This window comes from Hydra vulgaris, chromosome 12 (genome assembly GCF_038396675.1).
Source record: "Hydra vulgaris chromosome 12, alternate assembly HydraT2T_AEP".
NCBI classification, from domain to species: Eukaryota; Metazoa; Cnidaria; class Hydrozoa; order Anthoathecata; family Hydridae; genus Hydra; species Hydra vulgaris.
In genome coordinates this window covers 48158108-48170893 of record NC_088931.1, presented here as the reverse complement: position 1 = coordinate 48170893, position 12786 = coordinate 48158108, and the positions used below count along the sequence as shown (strand labels likewise).

The following is a 12786-nucleotide window of genomic DNA, read 5'->3' as shown; positions in this document are numbered from 1 at the left end:
AAATTCATTTTGTTAGATCAAAACAATTTTAATCATTTCATGTGGTCTTTTGTGTGTTCTCACTTTTGCTAGGTTATCTTTAACTTTTTCTATAAAATGTAATCATTATGTTTAAAAATAAAATTAATTTAAAAGACCGGAAAAAGATTGCCTGCCCATGTTCTACCTATTTTTCAGTCGATGTAGCAGCACTCCTTGCATGTTCTACCTAATTATCAACTGATGTAGCGACATTCCTATTTCTTACTGTTTACATTATGTAAACAGTAAAAAAAAAAAAAAATTAAAACATTTAAAGAGTTCTTTAATTAAAAAATTTAAAAAACATTCCAGTGTATTAAGTTGCATTTAGGTGGTTTTTAAAAAAAAAGATAACATTTAATTAGTAAAAATTAAATTTATTTTTCTTATCACTTTTGAATACAAAGAGTTGTTAGGAGCCTTTTTTTACCACAAGCAGTAAATTTCAAACTATAGGAATATATATATATATATATATATATATATATATATATATATATATATAAATATATATATACATATATATACATATATCTATAAATATGTATATATATAGATCTATAGTTTGTTGTCTTAGGGAAGAGTGGAAGGAAAAAAGTGATTCATAGGCCAACACATACGTCACTTTTAATTACTTTTAACTTTTCATCCAACATTTCCGTGTTGGACGAAAGTAAAAACCATTAATTTAATTACAAATTAATTGTTTTTTAAAAAAACCACAGAAACGCAAATTTAATTGACCAGAATGTTTTTAAAAACATTCTGAATGTTTTTAAAACATTTTGAATGTTTTTAACAATATAAACAATGTTTTTATTTTTATTTTTTTTAATAAAATGTTTTTATTTTTATTTTTTTTACTGTAAATCATGCGTGGAGTGTTGCTACATCGACTATCTTATAGCCTGACTCGCAAGGGAGTGCTGCTACATCGACTGACAAATAGCCTGACTCGCAAGGGAGTGCTGCTACATCGACTGACAAATAGCCTGACTCGCGAGGGAGTGCTGCTACATCGACTGACAAATAGCCTGACCCGCAAGGGAGTGCTGCTACATCGACTGAGGGTTTGGTTGGGGCAGGCAATATATCATTATTAAAAAAAAAAATTCCGGTCTTGCATTTTAATTTTTACTTTTTGTCAACAAAATATGGAAAAAACTTTCGGACAACATCTAAGGGTTCTATATATATATATATATATATATATATATATATATATATATATATATATATATATATATATATATATATATATATATATATATATATATATATATACATATATATATACATACATATATGTATATATATATACATATATATATATATATACATACATATATATATATATATATATATATACATATATATATAAAAAAATATATATATATATATATATTTATATATATATATATATATATATATATATATATATATATATATATATATATATTGTTGTTTTATTGTATTAAGTTAAGATACTAAGTCTTTTGTTCATTTAAGAGTGATCAATATAATGTAAATTGTTTATAAAATAGATTAGTGTTAATGTCTATAGTGTTAGATTATTTGAAAAACCAACACACAACCTCTAATATTATTTACCTGTTTCCAGCAGTAGGGTTCAAAATGACATAAAAACGCTTTGGTTTATCTAAAGGTTGGCATTTTTCTTCCCCATATAACTACACAAGAAAAAACACTACAGAAAAATACTTTAAATGAGAAAATTATATTATAAGAAATTAAATCTTCCAACATTCACACCATAAATGTTATCAAGAAAAATTATATTTTGCAATAATGATCGAAGTTACAGGATTACTGTGTATTTGTGTGTATATGTTATACAACAATTGTAAAATTCTGCACTTCAAAATATGCAATTCATAAACTAAATAGCTATTGTTCAGATTTAAAAATGTTCAACTTTTATTGTTTTAATTTTTTAATATTTATTCTGTGTAGTAAATAATACTTATGTATACTAAGTTTAAATAATATTTACATTTAATATAAATTTAATAATATTTATATTTATTAGCTTAAATATAACTTATAATAATTTTTTAAAAAATATATTGTGTATATTTTAATATATTAGTCAGTTGATGTATGTACACTCCACTGCGCAAATTCCTATATAAGTCAATTTTGAATATATTTATATCTAAAAAATAACAATAAAAAATTCAATATTTTACAATCCGCACAACAGAGCCTTCTGTGAAATAAACAAAAATTTACATATCTTATAAAATGCAGAATGTTGTGATTTGTGTGTAACACCAACAACAAAATATTTTGTGCAAACAATTAACATACTTAGGATTACTCCTAATTCTTGTAACTTTGATTTTAGCATTTTAACATTTAGCATAACAACACATATTTCCTTTATTTTCAAAAAAATAATAATGTAAAAGAAACTTCACGAATATTAACTTTCATGTAAAATTTTTAATAAAATCACTAATAATGGAATATCACTAATAATTGGATGATGACATTTTAAAACTACTAGAAAAAATGAGTTTTCTAATCAGATATAGTTTTTATACCTATATTTGATATGGAGGTTATTCTACCTTTACAAGTTTATATATGATATATTATGGAAAATTTCCATGACACTATTTGAAGAGAGCCTAAAAAAGAGACTAGTTTACAAACTAGTAACAGACAGGGTTGTTGATTAAAGACTCCAGATTAAAGACTAAATTGAGCACAATTTTTAATTTTATGACCAATGAAAACAAATTTGTTTTTATTGAGACAGAACGAGAAATTTTTTGGCCCGTGATGACCCTGGATACTGCATTTACATACTGCTAGAATCTATTTAATTGCTGTTATAATCTATTGAACTACATTTTCTTACTGCTATAATTTACTATAGTCAGTATATTTAAACATTTTTTTTTAACTTCTATTCATTTCTTATTTATAATCATGCAAACTACACAATAAATCTTATATATAAGTCTATTAAACAAAAAACATAAACTTTACAATATAAAGATATTAATTTATTAATGTCATTGTAATAATAATGAGTAATTAAAAGAAAAATGTAGCAGTAGAAAAAGGAACTTAATCCACTCCTACATATTCATGGCATCTAATCTAAGGTCTGTTAAGCTAATTATAGTTAATAAATACACTTTACTTTTGACTAGAAGACTAGTTGACATAATTCTTATTTATAATAACTTAACCCTTTCGTGACGGTTCATAAAATTTGTTTCTAAATGATGAGTGACCCGCATGGCGGTACATAAACAGTTTTAAATATTTCAAATTATCTATAGCATTTGAGGAAAACTTTTAACTTATTTTTGAAATGTGAATAATTTCTCAAGTTAATGCCTCAAACCGATTGTTAATTGCATTTATAGATCGCTCAAAAATCAATTTTAAAAAATGACAAAAACAGATAAAAAGTATACTGAGATCCTTGATATTTTTTTCAATAATAGTGGTGAAGATTTTTTTGTTTGATCACCACAATAAATGTCTCATTTATTTAATATCAAAAACGATATGTTTATGTATTTCTTCTTTATTTGTTAAAGGTTACATAGAGAAACTATATATTTTTGTTAATTTCAACATGATATATTTTGATCACGTTACTAAGATATTAATAATTTTTTTTTAATTTTCTGAAAGCCAATTCTTTGACAAAAAAACACAAGGTCTTATTTGTGAAATTCTGACTATTAATTTTTATTTTATACTCTTTTAATTGATCATGATCCAAGATCGTTATTTTACGCACAGTCATATAGCTATTTTTAAGTCAGTCGCGAAAGAGTTAACTTATTCTATTTACAAAATTAACATTTTTTTAAAATAAAGTTTTTTTAATGAATTATTTTATTTTTCCTCACCTTTGCTTCAATAAAAAATGATCTTCTAATCAAATATTCCCTATAAAAAATAAATATAAAAACACTAACTTAATAGTTAAACACAAACAATATTTTTATTATTGTTTGTATTATTATTATTTACTAATCTTTAACAGGATAAATCACTTCACATGATTACCATGGGCATTGGTTAGCACGCTGTAGTATCATGTGGTTTAATCTCTACCACCCATGTGAGAGGTTTACTAATGTATAATTAGTAAATTGCATATTTTTACAACTCTATAATTAGTTAATTATATTTATGGATAGGCTACTTACCTAGTTATTTATATTTATATATAAAGCATTATTGCAGCATAAAACAAAACAAAGTAAAATTATTAAATGCATTTTATTTACCAAGAAAACAAATTTTTATACCCAAAAGCCAGTAAAAATGCAGCAATTGCAGGTTTGTCAGTTTTATGATTTTAATTTTTAGATCAATACAACAAAATTTTTAGATCAATACAATAAAAGTGAACAATAGTTCACTTTTATTGCATTGATCAATTTTTAGATTAGACTTTTTGCTAGTGTGTCCATTTTCAGCAGCCATGCCTATATTAGCTCAAAAAGTTATAAAATTCATTTTAAGTTAGCTTATGATATCAGGCCTTGCGCGATCAAACCAGCGCGAGAGCGGAGAAAAGCTCTCCTAAAACAAATACGGTGAGCTATGCAAGCTTATCCTCCAAACTGCTTGTTATGAGAACTTTGGGTTTTTGCACGAGCTATCTGTTTACATATATAAAAATTGCTTATTAAATACAAAATTTGGTTTTATACTTGTTACAAGCATATGTTTGAAACATCAATGTTACAATTAGTAAGCGACCGGGGCTAGGTTTGATAACACATAGCCGCGACTGAGGCCAGGTTTATGACCAAGGCTGCATAAATATTGATAGATCCTATAAAAATGTTAATTTAACATAGGCCTATAAATTATGAAGCATGCAATAAAGCATGAATAAAAATATTAAATTAATTTAATCTCTTGATTCCACTAGTTGTGTTCTATCTGACTTGCCAACAAGCAGGTTGATTCATTGATCACATTCATATCACTCCAGCATCTGTATCTAAAGTAATTTTCTGCCTAGACTCTTCTACAGCTTGTGGCCTGGACAACACACCTGTTATAGTCTTGCAGAAGTGTTCCCCGGAGCTGTCGTCTATACTCTCAAAACTATTCCAGCTTGCTGGAAAGCAGCATCTGTTATCCCTATCTTCAAAAAATCTGGAGAGCGATCTGATTCGTCTAACTATCGTCCCATTAGTCTTCTTCCTATCACAAGAAAGGTTTTTGAATCTTTAATTAACAAACACTTAATTTCTCATCTTGAATCTAATAACTTTCTGACCGTCAATAAGGATTTTGATCTTCTCTTTCTACAGGTGATTTGTTAACAGTAATAACCAATAGGTTTTATCATGCATTAGATAAAGGTGAAGAGGTTAAGGCTATTGATATTTTAAAAGCTTTCGATAAAGTTTGGCATGCTGGTCTTCTCCAGAAGCTTTATTTTTATGGTGTATCTGGCAACCTCTTTAAGATTATCGAATCCTTTCTTTCCAATTGTAGTATAAAAGTTGTTCTCGATGGACAGCACTCTTCTTCTTATTCTGTAACTTCAGGGGTTCCTCAAGGTTCTATCCTTGGCTCTATACTTTTTTTAATTTACATTAACAATCTTCCACATACTCTCACATCTAAGGTGGCATTGTTTGCTGATGATACTACCATTTATTCTCGCCGTGATAAGAAACCAACACTCTCTGATTGCTTAAAGGGGGCATTTGAGCTTGAAAAGGATCTCACTTCTGCTACAGCATGGGGCTCACAGTGGCTGGTGAACTTCCATACAGATAATAGTCAATTTTTTCAGCCAATCGTTATCGCAATAAGTTAGATCTTCCTATGTTTATGAACGGTAATGTACTCGATGAGTCATCTACTCTTCATCTTCTAGGATTAACTCTTACTTCCGATCTTTCTTGGAAACCATATATCAAATCAGTTGCAAATTTAGCATCCGCTAAGGTTGCATCTCTTTATCGAGCTCAACACTTTCTTACTTCGGATTCTATTCTCTATCTCTATAAATCTCAAATTCGGCCTTGTATGGAATACTGTTGCCATATTTGGGGCGGATCTTCTAATGGTGCAAAAACGCATTGTAAACATAGTTGGACCTGCTCTTGCAGCCAACTTCCAACCATTATCACACCGTCGTAATGTTGCTTCTCTTTCTCTTTTCTACAAATACTATAATGGGCACTGCTCTAACGAGCTAGCGTCTCTTGTACCATCTACTAAATTTCATTGTTGTGTTACTCGTCATTCAATTAAGTCTCATCCTTTTACTGTGACTGTTCGTAAGTGCTTCAAAAACTCTTATTCGTCTAGCTTTTTTCCTCAAACATTACTTCTTTGGAATACGCTTCCTTCATCTTGTTTTCCTGATTCATATAATTTGCAATCCTTTAAGTCATTCGTCAATTATTATCTTGCTCTACAATCTTTATCTTTTCTCCTCCAGTAATTTCCAACTTTAATAAGTGGTTGCTTGCAGGCTTGTTTGAAGTGAAGATGTTTAAAAAAAAAAATTTCCCTATACTAAAAGTTTGAGCCGGAGCTGAAAGTATGGGAGAGCCGGAGCTGAAAGTATGGGATAGCAAGAAATTTTAATACGCTGGAGCCAGTACCATTTTTTAGCAGATTTAAAAGTTTTAATATACAGTTGTATGAAAATTTATTTTGGCCACCTACAATTTTTCACAACTTTTTAGATCTATTATTTTGATATTTTCTTGTGAATTTATTACTTAAAAGTTATATATATTAAAACAGGTATATTATTAATAAATAAAAAAATTTAACAAATTGGTAATAAATTAATATTAAAACCGCTAATGGTATATTCCAAATCAATATTTGCTAACCCCTTTTTTTGTTTTTATAACAGCATTTTAGAACCCTTTTTAGCTTTTTATGCAGTTTACTGCCATTGCCTGTAGTTGCTCATTATGCTTCTAGTGGTAAATAATTCTTTCTATTAAGTACATCTTATTTGTAATATTTTTTTTAGATATTTCCTTCTTAAGGAATTCCAAAACATTTTCGATAGAATTTAGGTAAGGAAAGTTTCCTGGTGCCTCATCCTGCATTATAATTTTCTTTTCATCTGAACCAAACCATTCTGTTAACTGTGGCAACAACTTTTGTTCCAGGATTCTTTATAATATAACTAGTTACATTGTTTCTTCCACATATTACTGACCAAAATCATCAGTGAGGAAGATTTTTACCAGTTTTTAAGATTCAGTTTGATACTTTTTCCGTGTCTCTTTAGATATTGTAAGTACTTTTTCCTTGTCTCTTTACACATTGGGCCTTCTTTGTTAACGCCAGGTAAGTACTCATTACTTAAGCATACCTGTAAATATTATAAAGTATTGTTGAGTAAACCTTTAGAAGTTTGATGTAAGAAAGTGAATTCTTTTTAATCAATATTACATCTAAATTAGTTATACTGATATCCAATCGTCTTCAGTTAAACTCCTTAATTATTTTGCCCAATCCAGCCTTTTTTGTATCAATTTTTGTATCAATTTGGGCTATATAGCTGGGCATTGTGAACTTTTTTTTTCCACATATCTAAAATAGAATAACACATTTCAGTAACACAGTTAAGCAATTTATATACTCAAAAATATCACATAAAATAAAGATATTCTTACCTAAAAATGAAAATATTCAAGAAACAATATTTTCAATGATTTAAAAATGCATTTTAAAGATAACTTTAAAAAGTTAATGAAATACTCTGGTAATGAACTCAACATGTACACAGCAACAAGGTTAGTATCAAGATGACATATAAAATAGTATTCAAAAGTGACAGTGTTATCAGTAGTAAAAAAAATGCACTGATTATTGTGAGTTAAGACTTCATTTAAAAAAAATGAAGTTATGAAAAAATGAGATTTTATTTCAACTTTTAAAACTTAAAAATAGTAAATAAGATAAAGAACTATAAACTGAAAAAATGCACCAGTCATAGATGCTTCTTTATATGTTTTAATATAAGAGAGCAGAGTGTGAAAGCTAATTTAAATTTTGATTTTATTGGCACTTTTTTACATTAATACCTGAATGAAAAAAAATAAATTTCTGCTACAAAAAATTAGTTTTTTAAAAAACCTACCATTTAATTTGAAAATTTGTCTTAGATAAATAAAAACTCCTAAAATTCATATTGCTTCCTTCTCTGATTTAATCACTTTTTAACGACATGCAGTCTGTGGAATTTCTGAATTATATAATTGCCCATAAATATTATACTACTTTTCATTTAACTAACATTTAAGGAGTAAACATAAAGTTTGTAGAATTTATGAATTATATAATAAGCTTATAAATACATTTATACATTTGGAAAATCTTTTTAAATTTATTGTAATGTCACACTTGTTATATCTCTAAAGACTGCAAGACAAAGTATTTGTATAAATTGTGCCTTTTTAGTATCTAACATTTGTTTTGTTTGGAGCAATTAGCATCACCTTGTGAAGTGTCAGAAGGCAATGCGGGTTGTTCTAAAGAAAGTAGGGCATTGTAGAGAACATAGTGCCTCAAAAAGCTATAGTGGTAGTTACTGTTACCAAGGCACTTAAACCACTTGAAAAAGTACAAAACTTGCGCGTCATTCAAAAGAGAACAGAAAAGCTTGAGAACAAAAAACACTGATCAAAGGGTGAGTCAAATGGCTAAAGCAATAGGTAGTTAAGATATTGCTTCTGGTAAAGCAGTTATGGATTAAAAAAATGCAAAAAATATATATATATATTACTTACTATTACAAACTATCATTTAAAAAGAAGGAATCAGGTAAAATTATAGGAAATACTTTAATATTGTTGACCTATTATTTAGTATGCAATGAAAAAGTATAAATCAAATAATGAGCTATAGAAACTAAAAAAAAGATTGTGATTGTGATTGTAAATAAATGTAAAACCTGTTGAATATGAAGAACATTTTCATGATGTTAAACTCTAATTTTGACTCAAGTTAAATCATCAAATGTTAACAAACTGCAACAGCAGGTATGTAACACATTATACTAAAATATATATTTGTATTGCTTTAGTAAAATTATAAAAAACAATTAAGAGTTTATATTTAAACAGGCACATTCTATTTATAAAGGGAATTTACTTTTCAATTAAAAAAAACTATTTTTTTTTATTTTTTCTTTATTTTTCAATAAAAATAAAGAAGTCAAAACTTGTCCAAAAAGGTTGTTCCAAATATGTAAAGAGTTAAAAATTGAAAAATAGGGAAGGGACATTTGACACCTGAGAGTATAACTTAATAATATGAGAAATAAATATACATTATAAATATATTTATTTTCGTAGTTAAACATTAGGTGTTTAATGCAAATGTTACGATTGTATAACCTTGCTGGCCAATCTATAGTCTTTTTACTATTTTAAAGTTATGACTTTATTTAATAACACCTTGACATACACCATATTATTATATTTTATTCTTAAAGAACTTTTATATTTAAATAAATTATTTTAAATATTGTAAATTTTTAACTTATCATCAATAAAGTTTTTTTCCACTTAGATAAATTCAATTTATTCAAAAAAAAATTACAATCTTTCTGAACAAAGTTGGATGAATAAAACATCAGGTAACTCAACATTATCTTCCCTAACTATAATGAATTCAATCATTTAAAAAAGTGTAGCATACTTGTGTCCACGTGAAACAAATTCAGCTAGGCAAAAGAGTGTCAAAAATCATCTTCTGTAAACCAAACAGTACATGTTTTTTTTTTGTACTGTTTATAACCAATAAAATTGGTTAAGTTGCAAACAGTAATGACAGAAAGATAAATAGGTTAAGAAACCATATGCTTTATTAAGATATTATAACTATAAAGCAGATCTCAACAATAGCAAAAGTTTTGATATGAATATTATTGAGCAATATGAACAGTGGCTAAATGACCTAAAGGTACACTTTTTAAGATCTATTTTCTTTCTCCACTACCAATAAAATGACAAAAAAAAAAAAATTACCCATTACTGTATTGTATTGAGAGAGGGGGCATTAGGCTCTACATGACGAAACTAACTAACCAACCAGGGAACCTTTTATTACCATTCTTGGGTTTCTAACCCATTGATTAACATTTAAAGATGAGTGGTTTTTCCATCCATCCAGTTTTCAGTTTCCTTCAAACTTGTTTAAAAACTTCAGCGAAGCTAGTGCTTGTTTTTGACTTGAAAAATTGTTTCTACATTTAAATTTTTTATTCTCCATACAAATACAAGTATATATAGACTAAGTTAGTACTTTTTTTTTAATTTTTCAAATGTCTGTGTATGTAATCAATGAGTTAAAATACTGATACTTATAGAGTAAATAAAGGTAGAAATTTTAGCAAAGTCAAATGGCAGTTGGATAAATGTCTAAGAGATAGTTTATAAATAGCTCTAAAATTCACTTTTTTTATTTATATGTAGAAATAGTTTAAAATCTTTTTTAAATACAATTTTGATAGTAAAAAAATGAACTAGAAAAAAGGCAGTAAGTCCTATGCAACAAGCCAGACAACAACAGATGCCTACAATTCTGTCATATGTAAACAGATGTTTGCCAGCTAAACATCCAAGCATTATTACAAGTACTTTCCAGCACTAATGCTCACAATGCTTCTGCCTCAACATTACTACTACATGTATCACTGTCTACATCATCGTCAACTGCAGCATCGTCAACAGAATCATCACCTTTATCTTCAGCACCTGCAGAAAGACCACAGACACCATTTTCTACATCATCCTCAAGAAAGTCTTCTATTAGAGACTTTTTTTCTCAAAGATATGTACATTTTTGATATGCAGCCCAGATTTGCACAAACTTCTGGGCATGGTAGGTTAACTGGAGTCAGGTTTCACTACACAGGAAGCTTAACAGATGATAAATGTTTGAAGCAACTGAAAGAAGAAGCAGCAAAAAAAGATAACGCTCCAAGAGAAAAGACCACAAGAAAAAGAAAAAATCTTCCTGCTGGAGATGATAGGGACAGTGATGAGGATAACCTCACTGTGCGTCTCAAGTGTGGTATTCATGGAGGTCAAGGAGAAGAACGGGTGGCTGTGAGTTATATGTTTGGCACCATATTAAATGCACAAAATTTCTAGGTGGTACTGACATTCAAACCATGGTATGGATCTGTGAGAATTGCTTACAAATAATGTAAAAATATATATTTTACATACTGGAGCTTGTTGCCCCCATTTTTTTAAATTTGAGTCAATGTTAGGCATAACTTTTTAGCTTTTTTTTAATTATATCATTTTACAATTTTCTGAATAACGCTTTCGTACATATAGAAATATGCATTGTTTATTACTTAAAAAGATTTCCAGTTTGAATTTAATATTTATTTACTTATTTCAAAGAAAGAAAACATAAGGCCTAATACCCCCTGCTGCCCTACTGTGTAATGTATGTCTACTTTCGAATTCTATGCAAATGCTAATTTGTTTAGATCAAAGGTAGTACATCCGATCCTGTTAGATTGATCTAAATCAGTATAACAAGGCTCTCGTCTGTAGGTCTTTTACCACTTGTAATTCAATTTGAATACAAAATACCGTGCGATACTAGTACTTTTTACTATAAGTAGGGCTATATTGATATTATACTACAAAATGAAAAGAATTCTAATTAAGAATTCTATATAATATGTATAATTATATATAAGAATTCAAATTTAGCAAAACTACTTTCTAAAGAGAGGGTTCAAATGATTGATAAATTTATGTTCTACGAGCGTAATGGCTAAATGTTGTTTAAATGACAATTGCATATATATATATATATATATATATATATATATATATATATATATATATATATATATATATATATATATATATATATATATATATATATATATATATATATATATATATATATATATACATATTTATATAAATTTATATATATATATTTATATATATATATATATATATTTACATAAATATATATATATAAATTTATATAAATATATATATATAAATTTATATAAATATATATATATATAAATTTATATATATATATATATATACCGATATCGTTGGGATCCATAATTTAGAGCGTATATAAAAGCAGCAACACCGAGTAAAGTTTTCTTCTTGTTTTTCCTTACGGTGTAAAACACGCTCTTGTTGGCCATATTTAATGATGCTTATTTGGGTTTCACATGCGCCTTTAAAGCACTGATTTAAACTAGGGATGTACCGTAACGAAATTTTATATTTATGTAATTTGTTACCTTCAAGATTGAAAATGAAAACCTGAACCTCAGCATCGTGACTGTACAATATATATTTATAATCTATAATATATATATATATATATATATATATATATATATATATATATATATATATATATATATATATATATATATATATATATATATATATATATATATATATATATATATATATATATATATAAACTATTTCATTAACTTGATTTTGCAGCCCAATCTATGGATGTCAGCTGTGGTATCTTTGTAGAAAAGACTCATTCCCTCGCCTATGTGATGCATATAATAATGCACTTCGCTTGATGTTAAACAAGTCACCATGGAACAGTGCAAGTGAATTATTTGTGAAACATGAAGCCCATTCACTTATTGTTGTTATTCGCAAGAAACAATACTCCTCACTGTTACTGCTGCAGAATAATGAGAACCTCGTCATAAAAGCTTTTGTTAACTCAGACAGGTTCTTGCAG

General features: G+C 27.5%; 1 protein-coding gene across 2 annotated transcripts in view; it reads right to left on the bottom strand.

Annotated features, from left to right (window-relative positions):
* Window positions 1-12259, bottom strand: part of LOC101240534 (acylglycerol kinase, mitochondrial) — a 35373-nt gene extending 23114 nt beyond the window's left edge. Inside the window, exons 1-3 of one of the 2 annotated variants that reach the window (XM_065813524.1) lie at window positions 12111-12259; window positions 3921-3960; window positions 1633-1712 (exon numbers count right to left, since the gene is read on the bottom strand). In XM_065813524.1, the coding sequence (XP_065669596.1) occupies window positions 1633-1712; window positions 3921-3960; window positions 12111-12217 (227 nt within the window). In that variant the 5' untranslated portion in view covers window positions 12218-12259. Of the gene's footprint in view, window positions 1-1632; window positions 1713-3920; window positions 3961-8971; window positions 9101-12110 lie in introns of those variants that run through there. The other variant, XM_065813525.1, reaches the window with a different exon arrangement.
* Between the last annotated feature and the right edge of the window lie 527 nt (window positions 12260-12786).